This window comes from Papaver somniferum, chromosome 2 (assembly GCF_003573695.1).
Source record: "Papaver somniferum cultivar HN1 chromosome 2, ASM357369v1, whole genome shotgun sequence".
Taxonomy (NCBI): domain Eukaryota; kingdom Viridiplantae; phylum Streptophyta; class Magnoliopsida; order Ranunculales; family Papaveraceae; genus Papaver; species Papaver somniferum.
The window spans coordinates 196,900,802-196,922,849 of NC_039359.1; the positions used below are offsets into that span (position 1 = coordinate 196,900,802).

Genomic DNA, 22,048 nt, shown 5'->3' on the forward strand with positions numbered 1-22,048 from the left:
ACTACATTGCCGGGTACTTCTTCTTCGCGTTCTTCTTCATTTGCAGCAAGAATTTCTTTATTTCTTGCTAAAATCCCAATCTTTGGATCGATACCCCGAGCAACATTTTTGGTTCTATGTCTGTGGGTTTCATTTCCCTTATCCATTGTTTTATAAACGAATCGACGATGTTTTGATTTTACGATTCGCGGCGATGTTTCGGTTGAACGAGGGAAAGTTTTTATTCTTCCACAATCGGAAGATATGAAACTGGAAGAAGAAGAGTTGAAATGAGTAGAATTTTTTTTGATTTGGTTTTTATACAGTTTTACCAGAAGAGCATTTATGTAACTTCAATATCATATAGGGTACCCTTTAACTAGAGTCTTTGGATGGGTATAAATTGATGGCCCCTAAATCCTTTTGAGTGGCCCCTAAAAACGCGAGGTTTTCTAGGATGAGAAAATAAAAAAACATTGGCTAAACGAACTTCAATCTTGTTGGGCTCACAATTGTACAGCGGCCGCCGCTTTAAACATAAAATATAAGGCAATTATTGGGTAACACATCTGCGCCGGACCTTGACATAACTCCTTACTGTAGATTTTTTTGCCGGGAAAACAAATGTTCACGGGAAATTCTGGTTAACCGTTATTAGATGGTCCGTACAAGTAGGAAATCCTCAACATTTTTCTAACGCACAAATTTTGCTCTCCCTAAATTTAACTAAACAACTATTTAAACAAACAAGAAAACAACTACATCAAAAAAATTTACCCCTTAAACAAAAAAATGGGATGATTGTTTCGGAAAATATTTGAAAAAAAAAAAGGAAAATTCCGAGGTTTCTTCTCTTCCTCACAAAATTGACTTACATTCTTCATTCTTCCATTTAATCAAACTAATTACTTTTTGTTCCAACTTGTCTTTCCTAAACCTTCTCTTAACCAGTCTCTAATGGCTGCTCTTCCTATTTTCCCCTAACCCTTACCAAATTTGAAAAAAACCAAGGCAGGATGGCCTTTGGGAAGCAGCCATCTCTTCTTCCATTCTTTGGCCTCCTGTCATTTCTACTTCTCTTCCATCCTATTGCGACCACCACAACCGGTATACGACTCAATGTCGTTCGTAAGCCAGCACCAGAAGTACCCATCTTCCGTGAAGCTCCAGCATTTCGAAATGGTGAATCATGTGGATCGATTGAGACTGACCCTATCCATGTCTCAATGACCTTAGACGCAAATTATCTTCGAGGTACAATGGCAGCTATATTATCAATCTTACAACATTCAACATGTCCTGAAAATATTTCATTTCATTTCCTTTGTGCAAGGTTTGAACCTGAACTATTCTCTAGTCTTAGATCAACTTTCCCTTACCTTAACTTCAAGGTTTACCGTTTCGATTCTAACCGCGTCCGTGGTAAAATATCCAAGTCGATTCGACAAGCACTAGACCAACCATTAAACTACGCAAGAATATACCTGTCAGATATAATACCGGTTGATGTTAATCGAATTATTTATCTCGATTCGGATATTGTAATGGTTGATGATATTGCAAAGTTATGGAAAGTTGATTTAGAAGGTAAAGTTGTGGCTGCACCAGAATACTGTCACGCGAATTTTACAAAATATTTCACGGACACGTTCTGGTCCGACTCAGATTTAGCCGAGACCTTCAAGGGTAGGAAACCTTGTTATTTTAACACAGGGGTAATGGTGGTTGATGTTGAGAAATGGAGAGAAGGAGGGTACACACAAAAGGTTGAAGATTGGATGGGTGTTCAAAAACAAAAAAGGATTTATCACTTGGGTTCATTACCGCCATTTTTGCTTGTTCTAGCAGGTAATATCAAAGCTGTTGACCATAGATGGAACCAACATGGACTTGGTGGTGATAACCTTGAAGGAAAATGTAGGAGTCTTCATCCTGGACCTATAAGTTTGTTGCATTGGAGTGGGAAAGGTAAGCCATGGTTGAGATTGGATTCTAGAAAACCATGTAATGTTGATCATTTGTGGGCACCATACGATCTCTACCGTTCATCTAGTCTCTCGCTGGAAGAATGAATGAACTAAGAAACATAGAGATAGTTCGGGAAACAAGTTGGGGATGGAAAAAAGAAGGAAGGAAAAGAATGTTCAAAACAAAAAACAGGAAAAGAAAATGTAAAACTAAGATGTGAAGAGATTTTTTTTTTAAGTTAGGGAAGCAATTTCATTTCAGAGACTTGAAATTGTAAAAGAGAAGAACACAAATTTGATAAGGTATTTATGTTAAACAGAGGAGGAACAAGCAAAGGTTTAAGGGTTTTGAACTAGCATGTACTGAGAGTTTTGCTCTGATTTTGTAAGCCATGGGAAAAATGACCCTAATTTTATTTTAATTTTTTTTCCCATTCTGTTGTGGTAAGGAGGGAGACTACAGCAAACGACACATCGTAAAACTCATGTTTAGTACGTAATTAAACTTCAAATTTAGTTTCAGGGTTTTCATTTGAACTTCTGTATCCGAAACCATGTTTGTTGGTCTTTTTATGTGTCAACCCTAAATTTCCCCCTTGTAATCTATGATTATATACTAATCATCCAAACCCTACTACTATTATAGCTATTATGTATTTTTATTTCAGCAGGTTTTGTTTGTTTCCTCATTTCTTTTTAGCGTTTTTTTTTCACTATAAAATGAATACCATGGCATTGGGGGATGCCACTTGAGTTTGTAAATATTTCATATCTTGTTGAATCAAAACTGTGGATATTTTGAATCATGGACTCCTAAATTTCAGTTTCATATTCTACTTCTGCATATAATAAAATAAAATAATCAAAACAATGCACACATGGTACCTATTTCAACACCCAAACGGAACCTTTTCAACTTACAGGGAAATTGACGAAGCAAGAGTTTTACAGTCAAATAATCAAGTGTTCACCATAATAAGTATGTGAATGTAATTTTTGCTGACCAGTGAATGGGTAAAGTGGTTTTATAATAAAACCATCAATAGGTACCTCAATAAACGTAAATTTGGTCAGGTTAGGTACACGCTATCCAGGACTGCAAACCCAGCCGCAACCCCACCTTCATCGGACGATGAAACCTTCGTCCGCATCAGGTAACCGCTTTGCTCATTAAGGATGACCTTCCCTTTGCTCCTGTAAAATTGAAAAGTCACACAATTAATAAAGTTTCTGAACTTCAAAAAATGAACTATAATTTGATGAAGTTCAATTAAAAGTTCTTAGCATGCAGTTCCCCCATCCATATTCTCTATCCACACTCATGTACGCACACTCGAAAGAAAAAAAGAAGAAGAATAAATTCGTCTAGTTTGGCATTTTATGATCTGCACAACAAATAAAAATTAGTGTAAGCTGACTTTTTATTAGGCTAAGTTGAGCCGGATCAATAGTAATCTGTATTAAGGTGTGTTTATGGTTAAACCTGCATTAAAGACTAGCTTATGGTTATGCTACATAAGTTGAGGGAACTAGTTAGCTATCCCATGTAGCCATGAAGTGTCTCTCTGACTCATGAACGAGAAGGTTAAAGAGAGACATGTGCCAACATTGACAAAGGCTCTCTTGTAGCCTCTTGCAATGATTTTTTTTTTTAGTTCAGCCCTTATCCAAGCGTGAGGAAATAGAAGTATAATTCAAGTTATTAACTTATAAGTAGAGAGCTTATCTATCTATTCTTCCAAATCAGTTCAAGCTAATTGTGTCAAAGCTACAAAACATGTTTGGTGCTACGTAAGTTGTTTATGATTTCTATATAAGGAGTTTATATGAGTTGTACAACATGTTGATGCTATGGACTATGGTCAAATCTGTTTCCTGCATATGGTCAAGTATATATCATGTTTAGGTCTAAGTAACAATAATTAAAAAGCTGAAACTCAACATTCTAATACTTATATTTTCCCTAGTTATTACATGATCTTCAACTAGGGTTAGTATGATTTAGTATTTTGGGTTGTTGTTTTGATAACTTGATAAAGGTTTTCATAATATGGTGTTCTATTACTCCCAACATATGGTCAAACAGTATAGAATAGTGGTGTAAGAAATAAATCATAGTGGAAGATTTTTATGTCTATGTCAAGATAGCGTTAGGTGACACCCAGCAGTACTTAGTCTTGTATATAAGTTGAGTTTAAGGATCGATCATAATCTTCACCTTCAAGTATTTAGTGTGGTCAAGTATTGAGTATAATGCTCAATGCTCAATTTGCAAAGGCTAGCGTACTTTTTTGACTTGACTATGCGGTTGACAACGAAAAATTTGTTGCTTAACCAAGGGGGAAAATGTTGTCTTTTTATGGTTTGCACAACAAATGAAAATTAGTCTAAGCTAATCCTTTATCAGATTAAGTAAGCCGGGGTCAAAAGTTATCCATATTAAGGTGTGTTTATGGTTTAATCATGCACTAAAGACTAGAATAAGCTTAATGCTAGATAGGTTTAGAATCTAATTACTGAGCTGTTGCATGTAGCCATGAGGTGTGTTCTCATAAATCATGATGGGAAGGTTAGAGACATGCAGCAATTATGATAAAGACTCTCTTCTAGCCTCTTGCAATAAAAAGAAAATCAGCTTTATTCATCATCATCCAAGCATGAGGAAATAGAAGTAGAAGTCCTAGAGGGATAATCCATTTTTTTCTTCTTCTAAATCAGTTCATGCTAATTGTGTCGAATCCACCAATTTGTGTTGAAGCTAAGAACATGTTTGGTTCCATGCAAGTTGTTTATGAACTGATTATGGTATATAGAGTTTATGTGAGCTGCAGAACATGTTAATTAGTAAGGTTAAATCTGCATCCTGCCTATGGTTATAAACTATGACCTTGTTTGGTAAAATTTATGATTATCTATTTATAATTATAAATAATCATAAATTGATAAATGATTTTGATATAATCATTTTCAAAATAAATTTTTCCAAACACTTTTTTTCAAATAATTGATTATCTTAGAATGATGATCTCGAAAAGGAGAAGAAAGAACAATGATCTACTATATTTTTCTAGTCCTATGTTGTTTTTTTGTCTCTCTCTTGATAGTTTAGAGAAAATAAGAAGATAAAATTCAATTTGAGTTTCATAGAAAAAATAATTGATTATAATAAATTTTCAAAACAACTTTTTCCTGTTTATGGAAATAATGGATTTTTTCAATTATGATTAAAATAAGCAATTATTATAATGGTTACCAAACGCATATAGAATCCATTATAATCTGCATAATGGATTATGGGCTGATAATCCATTAAAATAATGGTTACCAAACAAGCCTAAGAAAGAGATTTACCTGAGATAAGCACCATATATCCCAAGTTCAGATATAGCTTGGTCTTGATGACAAATGCCATCTCTAACGAGGAATGTTTGAGAAGATGTTGGGAAAATTCTTTGCATGAGGATGTATGCAGATAGTTCCTCACTATTTTCCTTCTGCAATTTTAATAGGGTTTCACTGAGATCTTTGCCATAGATGTTGTTTCCTGGAGAGAATAACATGGATTAGAAATGGAAACTTATACCTAAACAGTAAATGACTCTTGAGTGGACAAAAAAAGGTGAGTTAGACGTCCTCCTTCTCGTTGGGGTTTGAGAACAAACGATTCGGGTCTTTCAATGGCGTCCTTCATGACATTTGTATCGTCCAAACTCCACAATCCAGCAAAGCACTTCCTTAGTTTTGCAATGTCATCCTTGTCCTCCATGAACCTGCTCAAAAAATAACCAAAAGAGTCACTAAGAGAACTTTGAAATGTGCAGGGATAATTGCTATGTTGCAACTATTGATTCCAGTAAGCAGCATCTTGAAGAACTTTTGCATGGGTCGACAAATATTTAGATACGTATTTCTCATCTTTTTCTTTTCCTGTTTCACGCTCCAATTTTGAGGGTGCAGTTAAATAAAAAATTTAACTGAACTTAAGCTTAAAGTCTCAGGCTGACCATTATAGAACTTAAGCCTTGGACTGCCGACAGATAGGTTTACAAAGTGTTAAATCTGCTACCTCTCAAGTACACCTGGTTTTGCCAATTCTTGCTGAATCTTCTTCGTGCCGGTCAAATGGTAAGAAATAGATGGACATTTGACAGCCAAAGACTGCTCCATTAATAGCCTAGCTCTCCATTCCTATCCATAGATCAGAATTAGCAGACGAACCATAAATACGACAATGAGTGGATGAGGCAGACCCCTAGTTGACACCATATCCTGAGAGACAAAATATCAAAATGAAAAGCTTACAGATTCTGATGGATAATCATTTGGTGTATACCCAGCTCTGAAATATATAACTGCAACAGCTTGGCCACCTCTGCGTTTAGAAACCTATTAAATTTCATAGTTGTGAAGCCCAAACCCAGAAGATAGAAGAGCAGCGAATGTAACAACAAAATAAATGCAAATACTTTACATGATAAGTGTTCCATCTGGTTGAAGCTCCCCCTGTTCATCCACCTCTCGTAAAGTTTTCCGAATCATTGTCACGCCATGTGTGTTACAACATTAAGAATGATACAAAAGGTTGGCACAATAAACTTGAAGGCTTGCTGTTTTTCGCAATTGGTATATATATTCATCAACAACTCATGTAAAATATGTCATCTTGCCAATAGTTCTGTTGGATATATCTATCTTTTTGAGATTAGTTAAATATGACTATTAGCACAGTAGGTGCTCCCTCATGGATCAAATTTTGACAGCTCGTTTTTTTTATTGTTATGATTATCATTGCATTCAATACATAAAAGATCAACAGTACTGTAAAAGGATATTTCTCCTTTAGTACGAAAGAGAGCCAATGCTGGTCATACATGTTGGTTTCTTCGGGTTGAGCAACAATCATAACTACATCCCTGTAGAATTTGATAGTAAAGTTAGGTACAACAAAGAGAGAGCGAGTTTGCTCACATATTCAAACGAGGGTAAAACGTTCTAGAACTTCAACCTGGGGTTATTGTATTCCTTCCATGCTAAAGCAAGAGCCTCTGCAAACTGATTGACAGAACCATTTGCCGGAACCCTTTTGGAATCTAATCCGAGTCCTTTGTACTGGTTAAGCAAGTTCCTACAAAAACAGCCAACTCATATTCAGACACTAGTTTCTTTTTGTAGGAGGACTGATGTAAAATGTCAAGGAGAAAGAAACTCTGAGGCATAATACCAATAAGCTTCAGATAATTGTTCACTCATAGAATAAATTGCACTAATTTATCTTGATATTGATGCATCAATGACAATAATATTAGAGATTCTATTTGGCTAAGTCAGCAAAGAACTACTTAACCTATGAAGGTCGCCTACAAGACAGCTAAGCCCAGAAAACGAAGAAGAAATGGTATTGAGCTCTATTTGTAGAAGTTCTTTAGTTTGAGCATCAAGCATATAATCAGAACGGTGCAAACCCAACCGAATTTCCTGTTTTCAAGTAAATAGGAATTGCTATCACTTCAAATTTTATCAGCAATCTCCAGATTTTCTTACACCAAATACTGCCTAAATGAGTAAATCAGGAACATAGAAACCCACCTCTTTCTTATTAAGTTCTAGCATCTTCGAATGAATGTCCAAGAGTCTACTGGTGAAAGCATCCACTTTTTTCATTCTGCAACATTTGAAAATTGGCAAGTACGAATATTATAAAGAAAGAACCAGTATTGATAACATCAGAATGTTTGGGTGTTTCCCGCAAGCTGAACTAGCAGACTAATTACTAAATTCCAAATACCCTACTCTATGGCAGAGTCCTGCTCCTTCTAGTCAGGCAACACGACAATGTAAGCCTACTTTATGAAATGTAAAATTAAGAATACTCAAAAGCATTTAGCTTGAACTATGATCAACCAATCTCTCAGGCTCAATTCTTGTTGAAGACGAACGATCTGAGGAGACAGAAACCTTCACATTATGACCATATTTACTGATAAAGAGGTTATTATGGTAGCCTTAACAATGTAGACAAGAAACTGAATGAGAACCTGGACAATGAATCTTGTAGAAACTTGCCGTCGAGGCTAACACGATCTACGAGCTCATTAAAAACTGGAGCCAACTCACACGCTTGTTCCCAATGACTCTTAGGGAAAGACATGGGCAACAATGCAAACGGGGCATGTACCATGCCCACTCCAGGAACAGTTCCTGATTTCTGCAACTCAACGACAATATCAACTTTATAATTCAAACAACAAACCACTGATTTAAACATAATTCAGAACCAATTAAGAGGGAGGAAGAAAGGAGGGTTATACCTGTAGGGATTTGTGACCAACAACAAGACCATGAAGAGAAGTCCAAACAAGAGCATCATAAATCAACTTCTGTAGCAAATCAGGAACTGAATTAAGTGTTTCAAAGATGGGTTTATTTGATGTATTTTCATCTTGGGTTTCTTTAATTTCAACTCCACCACCACACTTTACACTTAAATTCGACGGTGAGGAGTGATTGCTCATGGTTATGGGTATTTTGATTAAGAAATTTTGAGGTATAATATTTGTGGAGAAGGTGGGAATGGAAGTCGATGATGAAAGGGACTTTGATTTACAGGGTGAAATGGTTGTTATATAAGGATTGGGAACCGAGACAGTGAGACATGAAGAAGAACCATTTCCCATCCTGCTTTAAACTTGACTTTACCAATCAAAATCAAATCAAATTATCGGATTTTCACAGCTGTGACGTCAGCACGTGTGTGGCAACCACCGATCTAAACACCTTGCCAACACTGGAGGATTCAGTCACCAGAGAATTGTGGATGCCCTATATACCCATCCATTGGGGCAAATGCTAGCCCTTCTCACATTTTCTATAACTCCCATTTATTTCGTTCAGGTGTATGACACCGAGTTGCACAATGTGCTAAAAACATAATCAGTGAGAACTTCCAAGGATAAGATAAAAGGTTGACGTTCCTTGATAAGGCAATAATATTGTTTGCAATAAAGGCATTTTACATAAAACTCAGGGATCAACCCATTGTAATATTTCATCTCAATACAGAAAATAACGGCATCTTATTTTGGTACTACCACTCTTTAAAACACAGCCAACAAGGTCGATTCCATAGTACAGAAGGTAAAACATAATAGGATATCTCTTATGCTAATAAATTACATTACAAACACAATGAATTTTCCTATTTTTGCTGTTGCTGTAGTTGTTCCCTTGGAGCAGTAGCAACAAATGGGCATTTACCTAAAGTGTTCCACAAGATGTAATCTCCAGATGAAACCTGCAAATAATGATCAAAATTGGATGTCAATTTAATGGAGAAATTAGAATCCTAACAAAAAACCAAATCCTTAGAACACATTAGTTAGCAGCTAAGATACAGATGTAAGCCCCAAAAGGAAAAGAAAGTGCCATGTGGTCCTATACCTGAGTTGTGAACTCCACTGGTGCCTTCACAGTTGGATACACAGTTACCTGCAAATGGGTATATTTTTACAGCAAATTAATAGCATATACCATTCACAATTAAGTGAATATAATAAGGTAAATCCAAAACAACAATAATCTAGGCTTAGCAAGAGTAGTGCCATCAGACCCTAGCTCTGTACTACCTTATGCCCCCACCCATTTCAATTAAAACAAGTCCTCGAATTTAGTTTGAATGTTTCCTTTAAAATCTCAGGTTGCATCAATGACAGAAGTTTCTGACATAATAAAACCTATGCATGCACAACTTTTATTGATCATGAACTGATGGAGACTGATGAAAGACAACTTACAGATTTTGGATCAATCGACATTCCTGACATTGTTGCCCCCGAGATCTTGAAAGACACCTGTAAAAATTGAATTAGCAACAGCCTACACCAATGAATCTAAACATAGAAGGTACTCTTTCCAGTGGGAGTGAATCCCGTACCCCAAAGGTCAATTCCATCTATATCGCATAGCTGAGAAGCATGTATAAAAGTAAACCAAACAATCCCAAGGTATATGTCCATCTCACAAAAAGTAACCTATTGACTCCTGACCTGAGTTTGATTACTTAGTCTAAATTATAGACATGATTATAAACTTTCACTAATTGCACACTAAATCAAAATATAATTGTCACGAAAACAAATGCAAAGTACAGAAACAATTGGTACTCAGTAATAGCTAGACATGCGTTTCTATCAGTTAGCGCTACCTAAATTGATGTCCTCACATGCATACAAGATGGTGGGTTCTAATGCAGATGTGTAGGAAGAGAAGATTAACGAAACTGTTTATATATGATGCAGAAAGTGCAGATCCAGATCCCCTTACATGAAACTGAGGATATTTGTCTACCACCCAACTATGAAAAGAAGAGGTCTCTTAGCCTTTCAAGGTATATTTAACTGGCTAACAAGAAGAAGAATAGAACAGAAATACTACTAAAAACTACCTTCCAGCAGACAAGATATTCAAATAGTTAGAACTCAAAATAGAACTGGAAGCGTACCCTTGCAAAATTATATGACTGCCAACAAAACGGCTCCTCTAAATCAACTGGAGGGAGGTCCTTGTTCATTTTCTCCAATAAGAAGTCTTCTATGTTTGCAATATTGTTAATATTTTCTGACTCTTCGTCACTGTCATCTTCAGTAATAAGTCCATGAGCTGGTCTAGACAAGGCTGAAAGCTTTTGAATTGTCTTTGGAGCAAACTTGATTGTTCCAGGAAAGGTTGCTTCAATACTTTTCCCACTGATACCACGTCCAATTGTTACGATCTTCCATTCAACTGAATGCTCTGTTGTTGATATGGTCCCAATAGAAGGATTTCCATCAAAAGATATTATTTTTCTTCTAGGGAAGGGCATTGTAAGAGTACAATATTCCATTGTTATGGGAGACTTGTAACCTTCCATCAGGCGCAACTTAAACAAAAATGCACCTTCATCTTCTGACACCATGGAAAGCTGGTAAAACCCTTTAACCGGAGGTCCAAGACCACAAAAACCTTGATAACGTATCAAAATGAAATTTCCAACTGGTGGAGAAAACATCATTGCTTGTTTATCTACACCGTGCTCCGAAATTTGTGCACATGGGTGAAACGATAAAACCTCTAGGTGGGATGTACTCAACCCATTCAAAGGTAAAGAAACATCAGGTAGTCCTTCCAACTCTGCCCGGCAGTTCACCTGACCTGAAACTGATATAGAATCTGGGATGTCATCCCGATCATACATCGAAGCATAAACTGTTTCATGAATCGTGAACAGTATTCTCTGCTTCCCTCTGTAAAGGTACGGCTTCCAAGCTGGTTGCTTCATGTCTACGGGAGGTGTATCCGTAGAAGAAAAGCCATTCACTTTAACAGCAGAAATATTTGAATAGTTGAGGTCCAAGGGTGTCCCTACATTTAAAGAACGATCGGTAAGGAAGTCACGGGAATTTAATATACAAGTTAAGATGTTCTGAGATGAGGAATACCACAAAAGAAAGTACAAACCAAATGGCATTGCGCTACTAATGAATGTACAAAGTGCATCTCGGTCAGCAAGCCTCGAGCTAATTTTTGAAGTGTCTGATGTAGCACCTCCAGATATACCACCTGACGAGTTTGGAACTGCAACTGGGGCAGCTACCGGCTTTGCCCTTGCGGTCATGCTCGGAATTCCTATACTACCAGTTAATGAATCTAGTAACCCACCAACTGAGGGAGCTACACTTGCAAGTACCTCAGGTTCCACAGAATCACCAGTTATTACATCTCCAATTGTATGTGCCACCATAAATGACCTGAAATAGGATGAAAGATGTTTGTCCCATTGTTGATGATAACACATATGCTACCTTAACATCGTCTCCGAAGCAAATATTGATGTACTGAAAGAAACTTACCATACCCTGTTATGCATGGAAGATCAAGCAGCAGTGAAGGTAGACTTTTCTCTTCTCCAATACAACTTCCACAATCGGATCTGTTACACATCCTTTCATAAGATTTCAAATGTCTGGGCTCAACTAAAGGTAATATAAGAATGCAATAAGGGTTCCTTATGTGCAAAACCAATGGCCATATGAAGTATTTTTCTCCTTCCTCTTCTTCTTTATTAATATGAAGGCTAATTATATGGCGTGTAATCGGATCATCTACCCATGAGTCTGATCCTTTGCTGGACTGAACAACACGAAAGCCAAAACCACGGGATGAACCCTCTCTGCAACCCAAACAATTTAGCAGTCATCATTAAGTTCAAACTTGCATATCCAAAAAAAAAAACTCCACAACTAGTTCACAGTGTGCGCTAGTTTATGACCTCCAATTATACACATAACACATTCACAAAACCACAAACAAGATCCTAAACATACAAGAAAGTGTCTGAAAGCAAGTTTGCGTGTACAATCTATGCCTTTTATTCCCCAACCAGTACTATCTCTTACGTTTTAATTCTCAGACTAACCCTAATTTCATAACCAACTGCCAGTCAAACAGGATTTGTATTAACCAAATTCTAAAGAATAAACACAAACAATACGTAGGATTTGTAGACGGAGAACTAACCTCTTCTTTCTCTCGATGAATGCAGTAGTAAACTCGGAATCATTAGGAAGTAACTGTGATATTTGATTATTATCACCATTAGAATTTTCATTTTCTCTTTTACAAGCTAATCTCCATCGTCTCTCCACCACAGAAAATCTCCTATTGATTAAAAAAACAAACTGAAATTTAGTACAAATTTTCATCACCCATTACAAAAAAAATATCGATGAAATATAAATCTTCAAAAAGAATAGAAAGAGATAGAGATAGGAGAAAGGGTTTTAAAAATACCTAGAGAAGACGACGGTATCTTGATTATTAAGGATCCATATAGCTCTGATGCTACAATTAGCCATTGATTTCTTCCCTCTCTCTGTCTCTCTAGAAATTCCACTTATGATCTGAGAATTTCTTTGAATGTAAGAATTTTTATTATTTTTTAATCCAGAATTTACAGAACTCTCATTTGAGACAACGTGAGAGGAGTCAAATAATGTTATTAAGGGCTACTCTCTTTCGTTAACCGGAACCAAGGTTTTAAAACGACCGAGTTTACTTACGTTTTTCTGTGTTAACACGGTCACGACCCATGGCCAAGACCAAGAGAAGAACAGTAAAAAAGTACACGAAATGGTTCGAGTTTTCATATGAAAAGCTGGTGTTTACAAAGGACATAGAAAGTCCTGGAGTGGGAACTATATGCATGATTACAATCATGGCAAGTTCAATGATCGAGTAATTGAATTTACATCAACTCTTATTCTAAGAATTTAAAAACCAATAATTAACATAAAGTCTGATCATATTTTGGTTAATCATGTTCTTGGTTCATTATTTGTCATACTTTTTGATAAAGCTTCTCTCCGACGTCGAATAAACGCTTCGGCCTTTTCATTTACATTTGATGCAGCACTCCTAAACATAGGTCTATACGTTCTAAGAGCGTTTATACTCGTGTTTACATCATTTTCTGGCTCAACATCAATGGCCAGAGTCAATTGTTCTCTTGGCATGGTCTTCTCTTTTCTCTTGACTGGCAATTCTCTCTCTTCAATGGTTCCAAATCTGACACTAGCGGGCTTCTTCGGAGCAGGTTCTAACACCTTGGCAACGGCTGCATCATTATTCTTCTTCGGACCAGCAGGTGTCACCACCTTGGCTGCATCATTCTTCTTTGAGACCGGTTCTTGCATCTTGACTGCATCGTTCTTCTTTGAAGCTTTCGAGGAGATTTTATCTTTCTCATGGACATTGGAATCCATAAGCCTGTTATTCATCCCGTTTCCCTCTATTGGAACTGTCCTAGGTGACCTAGACCGAACCTGTACAGGCTTTGAAATCTTTGCTGCATCACTACTCAAGCCAGAATCGACATGGATTAGTGACAAATTCATGCCAATTTTTGGCGTGCCACCGTAGTCACGAGGAATTTGCACCATTACTGGCTCGCTATCAATCGAATTTTGTTCGGTATGACTGGCATCTTTGTGGGGAGAAGTGACTACAAGGGGTTCTTGGGTGGAATTCCGGAGCTGTGGATGGCCTAAAGTGACACGCTTGATGCCTCGAAGAGCAATGGTATTCATAACAAAGGTGAAGACTCGACGACAGATTCCAACAGTTTGGGGTTGGTTTTCTCTTCTCTCCATTTTAGATAACTGTTGAGTTGGAACAGGGAGAAAAGAGATACCAACTTAAGAGAGTTAACTTGTTGCAGGCTTTTTATGTTGAAGGGATGAAAAATGGTAGCTTAACGAAATGAAATTGATTCCTTTCTTATAAGATGGGGTAGCTTGGAAGTAACATGCATTTATATAATGCACTTTGCAAGATTTGGATACCTTACTTTCTTTATTGACTAACAAGGGTTTTATCTTTACCAACTTTTGTGTACATAGCTAGAGAAACGTTTTGAAAATAATCATTGAAGGCAGGGACATGGAGGAACCATATATGCTTGTGCTTTTTGCATTACTAGAGGCAAAACATATTCTATGCATAAGTCTAGTGAATTTTGGAATCAACAAAAGTTTAAAAGCTCTAGAATTTTGGAAGGAATAAATTGTGTTGTTTGTTGGAAATCAGCTGGTGACTTTTGAATCAACTTCATATGCATTTCGGAAAGTATGATTATGATTGAAAAATAAATTCAAAAGATAAGGTAAAATTAGAAAAATGAATATATTTTCAGTGAATCCTTTGAAATTTTGTGATAAAAGAATCCCTTCACGAATAACATGGGCGGTACTAGTAAGTATAGTTACAAAGATGTTATTCTCTTCGATATATAGCTGTCAAAGAAAGACACAAGAAGTATCAATTGAACTAAGGTGTGAAACTCTGGACAAAGTGGGTGTCAAATCCAGTTATTATTGAACGAAAGTTGAGAATGTTGATGGATGATATGTTGAGGAATGGATACTCAGATGATGAATTCAGAGAACAGAAAAGAATGTTGTATTACCGGAGCTTCAAGGATTTGCGATTGTTTTCAGCAATTATTTCAACCTTTCCTAAATAATCGGCGAGGACAATCGGTCAGCGAAATATTGCTTTCGGGATAGAATGAAGCCCTAACAAGGTTGTTGGATTCAAAGGTTGTACTCCTTTGACCCAACCAAGAACACACTGTAATTATTTTTGAAGATGTTTAAAGAGAAAGAGAATTTGATGTTGTTTCAGATGATTTCAAAGGAAAACAATCACCTCTATTTAAAGAGTATTTGCATCTTTTCAAGATGCATGTTCACAATGACGGACCTACAGCTGGGCTAAAGGGGGCTTTAGCCCGGGTAGGCTTCCCAGTCCACAAGTCAATTTTTTTTTTTTTGCTCGACCAAGGCTTCTAGTCCGGACCTTAAAAGGAAATTTATTTTTCCTGGGTCCGTCCCTGCATGTTCATCACCACACTTCCAATCATCAATGGTGGACTTTGGGAAAGAACGCTTCAGTTAGAATCTAAACTGTTTTGAATTCAAATCAAGTCCAACTGTTTTATAATGGAAACTGTCGGGTAAGGAGGTTCACCATTTTATAAAACAAATGGCTGAGTACTTAGTGATATTATTGAAAATATCCAACATGATATGCAAGTGTAAGTAGGTTCTTAAGGTGCTGCGCTCCATATCTCTTTATAGCATTTACCGGATAAAAGAGGTGGGTTTGGCCGAGTTGCTCATAGATTTGTGCAAATCATTTTCGAATTGAAGAGCTAATTTACCTAGCATTTTTAGGAGCCTCTCAAAAGAAATTAGGGGCCAATAATAAAAACAAAAAAGGTCACCCAAATCTAAATTGAGTTCACCCCTTATCTTTTTCTCGTAATGGTAAAATTGTCCTTCAATAATCGGAGGTTAAATAGGAATTCAGTACTTAGTGTATATTTAGTTAGTGTTACGCAAATTATTTGAGATTATTTTTTTTTTAAATTTTTTTCTTACATTTCCGAATTTTGGTGCTAACATAATCGGTAGTAAATTATGTTAATTTAACTTTCGAATGTATATCGGCCCCAAAATCCTATAATTTTCGAACTTTGGTACTACCATAATCGGTAGTAAATGATGTTACTTTAACCTCCTAATATATTCAGTTTTCGGATTTCAGTATTACCATAATCGGTAGTTAATTTAACTTCTGAATGTATATTGGCCCCAAAATGAGATTTTTCCAAAATCCTGAAATTTTCGAACTTTGGTACTACCATAATCGGTAGTAAATGATGTTATTTTAACCTCCGAATATATTTAGTATTCGAATTTTAGTACTACCATAATCGGTAGTTAATTGTGTTAATTTAACTTCCGAGTGTGTATTGGCCCCAAAATGAGATTTTTCCAAAATCCTAAAATTTTCGAATTTTGGTACTACCATAATCGGTAGTAAATGGTGTTACTTTAACCTCCGAATAGATTCAGTTTTCGTATTTTAGTATTTCCATAATCGGTAGTTAATTTAACTTCTGAATGTATATTGGCCCCAAAACGAGATTTATCCAAAATCCTATAATTTTCGAACTTTGGTACTACCATAATCGGCAGTAAATAGTGTTACTTTAACCTCCGAATATATTCAGTTTTCGAATTTTAGTACTACCATAATCGGTAGTTAATTGTGTTAATTTAACATCCGAATGTGTATTGTCCCCGAAATGAAATTTTACCAAAATCCTTCAGTTTTTGAATTTTGGTACTGCGATAATCGGTAGTCAATTATGTTCATTATCTACTGATTGTGTTTAATTTTAGTACTAGAAAATTTGAAGCAGTAGAAGAAACACAATCGGTAGATAACAATTAATTTACCTACCGATTATGATTGATGCTTTTTAGAAATAAAGAACATCATCCATAATCGGTAGGTAAAATAGATTATTATCTACCGATTATGTTTCTGCTATTGTAAATCCAAAAACATCAACCATAATCGATAGATAAATTTATTGTTATCCACCTATTATTTTCCTGCTACTGCAAATCTTAGAAAATTTTCCGATCAAAATTTTGATTTCAAGCAATCAAATTGGATCACAACTACTATCATCTATTCTTTTTTTTTTTATTTAGCTCTAATTTTCTTTTTTGAATTTTCTTTTTTGATGTTTTAAGTTTCAACTTTAAGGCTAATGAATTTTGGGTTTTAATTTTAAACAATCAATCATAAAATTGGTTTGATCGACGTCTTTGGTTTCAATCAAAATTAAAACCATGAAAAAAAGTTTGACGAGTAGAAAAAAAGAAGAGGAAGATATGAAATTAAAAGATATATGTTTAGATTTAGTATAAAGGTGAAGGACAACATAGACAAATTCTATTATCAAGACACCCCTTAAAACTCCTCAATAGATAGGAATAACAAAAATGGCCCCTAATTCCTTTTGAGTGGCGCATAAAAATGCTAGGCTAATTTAACGTGGAGGTGTGTCTGTATGAGTCAAAGAAAACAAAGTTTTATAAAATAAGAAGATGGAGAGACCTTACCACGTGAGGAGAGAACGTTTGAGGTGGTACGATTTTTTGGGTTTTTTCATTTGTTTTGTCATTTTCTCCGCCTCCTATGGTATGCCAACAATTTCTTCTCAACAACCGCCGATCTATGCAATCACACAAAATCAATCAGTTTTATCCTCTTGGGTGGCTCCACCTAGGAACTGGTGGAAAATTAACACAGATCGCGTTTGAAACCCGAATTTAGAACTTGGGGGTTCGGGTTTCTTAATAAAGACATAACCCACAGCTTTATCTATGCAGAATCGACCAATATGATTTGTCTTTCAGCGAAAGAAACAGAAGTTTGTGGAATCAGAGACGCGTTAAGAGTTGCGATAGGAAGAATGCTGGACTATATCATAATTGAAGTCGATACCGCAGTTGTTATTGAGAAGATTTACGAGAAGCTCTTGCAAGGGACTTACAAACTCATTGTCTATTCCAACATATTAAAGTTTTAATCTCCAATTTTCAGTGATTAAATTTTAAAAAATTTAATCACATATATAATGGGACCGCCCACCAACTAGCTCATTGGGGCAAGGAAAATGCTAACCATATGGCTTGGGTTGTTCCACCGGTGTGGCTCCTTCCTACTCTGTGCAATGATTACAGGGAGGGAAGGGCGATAACTTGTATTTGTGTTTTGTATCTTTTTTTCTTATATATATAAAGACGACTATACCTACTTCCTACCTTGAGGTGAATTTTTTAGAAGGATCTGCTATGGGTTCTTTTAGGAATGTTAATTCTGATCTTTTTGGTGGTGTTGATTCTGATTTTGGGGGGGTTTTGGATCTAATCTAGATCTTGTGGGTTAAACCGGAGTGAACTATTTCCTTTAAAAGAATAATGTGTGTCTGATATTCATATTTATTATCATCCTCTTGGTTTTGTAAACGGTAAGAAAATGGTTTATGTTTCTTTTAATACTTTTGAATCTGACATCCTTAATTGTAAGCAATTGGTTGTTGGGCTTTTTGTGGGCAAACGTCTAACTTATATGATGGTTAGAAATGTTGTTAGAAAGGAGTGGAAAGTCAAGGGTAATTTTGTGATGACTCTTAAAGGATATTTAATGTTTTTGTTTGATTTTGATTCTGAAGATAGGGTTTTGTTTTAGAACATGGTTGCTTTTGTATTTCTAGTAAGTTGTTTGTAGTTCATCCATGGGATGAAGATATTGAGAAAGAACTGTAGGAGTTTAAGATCATCCCTATTAATTCAGATTAATTTGAGGAAAGTTCCTATTTATTTGTGGAATTCTTAGAGATTATGGATGATTTCTATTTTTGTTGTTAGTCCTATTATGCGAGATAAGTATACTATGCAAAGAACTGGAATGAGTTATGCTCGTGTATGTGTAGAGGTTGATGTCACTTGTGATTTTCCTTATGTTCTCCCGGTGACTATAAATGATAAAGAAGTTTTTGAGGTTCGAGTTGAATATTCTTGGAAACCTCCTAAATGTGTTCATTATATGTCTTTTGGACATTCTATGGTGTCTTGCAAGAAAGTGGCAAGGAAAGAAATTGTGGTCGCTACTAAGTATGTTGATAAAAGTAATACTTCAAAAAACGATTGGGCGGTGAAGACTACTAAGAGGTCTAGATAAATTACTGACAAGAATGAGGTTATTCGTCCTGAAAATAATTATAAAGGTGTAATGGATCCTATGATCGATGGAGATGGCATTATATCCGTAGTACTAAAGAAAATATTTTTATTAGTGGGTGTTCGAGGTAAGTGTGGTAAAGACTGAAAACGCGGGGTACCTAGTACACCACCAACTATTTCGTTCGGGAACCAGTATAGACAATCCTTGTACATTTTATACGTTCGAATACGAAACTGTATTTAAGATTGCTTTAAGGTAAACCTAGTATATACACGAACTATTTACGAACTGAATTCCAACAAGACCAATTCTTATAATATATACTTCAAGATACGAATTCACCAAGACGGGTCTGGTAGGTTCTTACAGTTATGTCAATACAATATAGGTTTAGATACGTACAACCTGTGATATTTCAATTATAAAAATAAAACAATATAGATAGCTTTCAGCGGCGCCAAAAACTTGGTAGGTTTGTAAACAAGCCTACGACTATGTCAAACTGCAAGTGCACAACGTCTATTATAGACGGATCAAATACATGTCGATCCCACAGAGACAAGGTGGGTGTAAAGTTGATCCTAAAGTCTTTTTATAATGATTAAGATGAGAAAAGAGTAACACAAAAATATTGTTTGTTGTGTCGATGCGTCTGAGATGTTTGATAGTAACAAAATTAGTAAAGCAAGGATCAAAGCAAAATGTAAATAGAGCAAATGATAAAGAGGGCACTAGGGCAGTTGAGTTCACTATTAACTTACACTAGTTATTCTTCTAATGATAATAACCTTGTACTTATAATTGATAACAGGGGAGATACAAGTCTTCTGTATATCTAAGGTGATTATTGTATGAATTATCCAATCACAACTAAGGTATCTCTCCTAAGCATTAACTGTCTTTTCAGGGCACAACTAATCAAAAGATCAATATATGAGATTAAGCATGAGTTGCAGTTCTTCAACACATGATTGTTCTAACTACAATGGATACATGACATGCACTGTGAAAATAAAGTGTGAAGTACTAAGATTGAATTTTATTCTAAGAAAATTAAGCACAACAAGGTCACTGCCAATAACATGAATAACAAGCAGTAAGCTAGGGATTTATCTCAACCCTAGCAGAAGTATTTAGAACATGATTAACAAGATGCAAACACAATTAAACTAGACAATTGACCAGCTAACTTGGATGATTTATTACACAACAGTAACTCCTATTTATACACCAATTTCTTCTCAAATACTAGAATTTGATAATTTAGAGAACAACCACTTACTCAAACCATGTTTTTCGACAAACCCCCTCTGCAATTCAGACCTGCAACTCTTGATTTGATGCTTGCTTTTGAAGATAACCCTAGCCTCATCTCTCTCAATCCTAGCTTCTATGGTTACTGTTTTGGAGAAGAAGCTAAGATAGAGATAGATGAAGACTAGGAGGTTGGTTGATGGCGGCTGGGAAGGTGGTTGAGATAAAAACGGTCAGTGATGGAAGTGATTGATGGGGAGAAAGAGGTGAAGGTTTTTGAAAATGCGGGGTCTAACAACCACATCCAATAATTCGTTTGGAAATCTGAGAGGACTTACTCCAATACATTTTCTATAGAATCAACTAGACAGTCAGGCTCAATTTAGAATAAAGTATATCAAAGAGTTTAATATTCCTAACTCTTAATTTAATCCGCAATCAGCAAATACAAATCTGCGTGCCCGATTGAATAAGAGGAGTAACTTGAACGGTATCAAAGACCAATGTTAAAGTGTCAATCAATGTAAATCAACAACCCAAGGTTGGATATTCTAATTGATTGATCTTAACGCACAACCTGTGATATTTCAATTATATAACAAAATATAATGCGGAAAAGAAATAACAAAGACACCAAAATTTTGTTAACGAGAAAGCTGTAAATGCAGAAAAACCCCGGGACCTAGTCCATATTTAACAGCACACTGTATTAAGCCGCTACAGACACTAGCCTACTACCAATTAACTTCGGACTGGACTGTAGTTGAACCCTAATCAATCTCACACTGATTCAAGGTACAGTTTCGCTCCTTACGTCTTTGATCCCAGCAGGATACTACGCACTCGATTCCCTTAGTTGATCTCACCCATAACCAAGAGTTGCTACAACCCAAAGTCGAAGACTTGATAGACAAATCTGTCTCGCAAAGAAAAGTATATAAGATTGAATAAATCTGTCTCCCACAAAAATACCCAAGAGTTTTTGTTCCGTCTTTTGATAAATCAAGGTGAACAGGAACCAATTGATAACCCGGACTTATATTCCCAAAGAAAAACCTAGAATTCAATCACCTCACAATAAACTTAATCGGCTAGCGAAAAAAGTTATTGTGGAATCACAAACGATGAGAGGAAGTGTTTGTGATTACTTTTCTATCTTGCCTATCGGAGATATAAAATCTCGAGCTAATTATTTCAATTGTACTCAACACGATAGAAACAGCAAGATCCGATCACGCAACTACAAAGATGATATTTGGGTATGGCTTCACAATCCCAATGAAGTCTTCAAGTCGTTAACTAATAGACACATTTTCGTGTCTGATATGATCTCAATTCTATGTATTTTTAATGCTCAATTTTGTATTTATTATGGTTTTTTATGTCTTTGTAGGTTTTTTTGAAGGAATAAGCATTTGCGGTGAAATTGGCTCGAAAAGTGGTATTTGCGCTCGTGGGAGAAAATCACTAAAGGCACCCCTCATTTGGATAAGGGGCACTCACTTACTAAGGGGCACCCACTTGATATTTGCACCCAAGGGCACCCAGCTGATAAAGACACCTCATCAGAGGTTAGGGGGCATCTCATCTTCACGGTTCAAAGTTAGCAAATAGGCGGGAAATAGGGTTTGAAATTCCAGTAACAACGTACTTCACTGTATTGGGTTCTGGCAATGGTATCTCGGATTTCTTTGTGGATTTGGGTACAT

The 22,048-nt window shown here is 36.1% G+C and overlaps 3 protein-coding genes across 3 annotated transcripts; 1 reads left to right on the plus strand and 2 right to left on the minus strand.

Annotated features, from left to right (window-relative positions):
- Window positions 1-788: 788 nt before the first annotated feature.
- On the plus strand, window positions 789-2,629 carry LOC113350146 (probable galacturonosyltransferase-like 4). Its single transcript, XM_026594236.1, has one exon. It carries the CDS (start codon window positions 996-998, stop codon window positions 2,049-2,051), a length of 1,056 nt encoding a protein of 351 aa, XP_026450021.1. The 5' UTR covers window positions 789-995; the 3' UTR covers window positions 2,052-2,629.
- Window positions 2,630-2,764: 135 nt separating this feature from the next.
- LOC113350147 (glutathione synthetase, chloroplastic-like) lies at window positions 2,765-8,721 on the minus strand. Its single transcript, XM_026594237.1, has 12 exons — window positions 8,255-8,721; window positions 7,982-8,151; window positions 7,533-7,608; window positions 7,291-7,421; window positions 6,952-7,071; window positions 6,779-6,859; window positions 6,418-6,498; window positions 6,249-6,318; window positions 6,013-6,134; window positions 5,577-5,716; window positions 5,298-5,490; window positions 2,765-3,140 (listed from the first exon to the last, which is right to left on the minus strand). Exons 1-12 carry the CDS (start codon window positions 8,618-8,620, stop codon window positions 3,017-3,019), a joined length of 1,674 nt encoding a protein of 557 aa, XP_026450022.1. The 5' UTR covers window positions 8,621-8,721; the 3' UTR covers window positions 2,765-3,016.
- Window positions 8,722-8,896: 175 nt separating this feature from the next.
- On the minus strand, window positions 8,897-12,951 carry LOC113350145 (AP-5 complex subunit mu-like). Its single transcript, XM_026594235.1, has 8 exons — window positions 12,771-12,951; window positions 12,498-12,638; window positions 11,836-12,150; window positions 11,439-11,728; window positions 10,444-11,342; window positions 9,737-9,793; window positions 9,384-9,431; window positions 8,897-9,237 (listed from the first exon to the last, which is right to left on the minus strand). Exons 1-8 carry the CDS (start codon window positions 12,833-12,835, stop codon window positions 9,142-9,144), a joined length of 1,911 nt encoding a protein of 636 aa, XP_026450020.1. The 5' UTR covers window positions 12,836-12,951; the 3' UTR covers window positions 8,897-9,141.
- Between the last annotated feature and the right edge of the window lie 9,097 nt (window positions 12,952-22,048).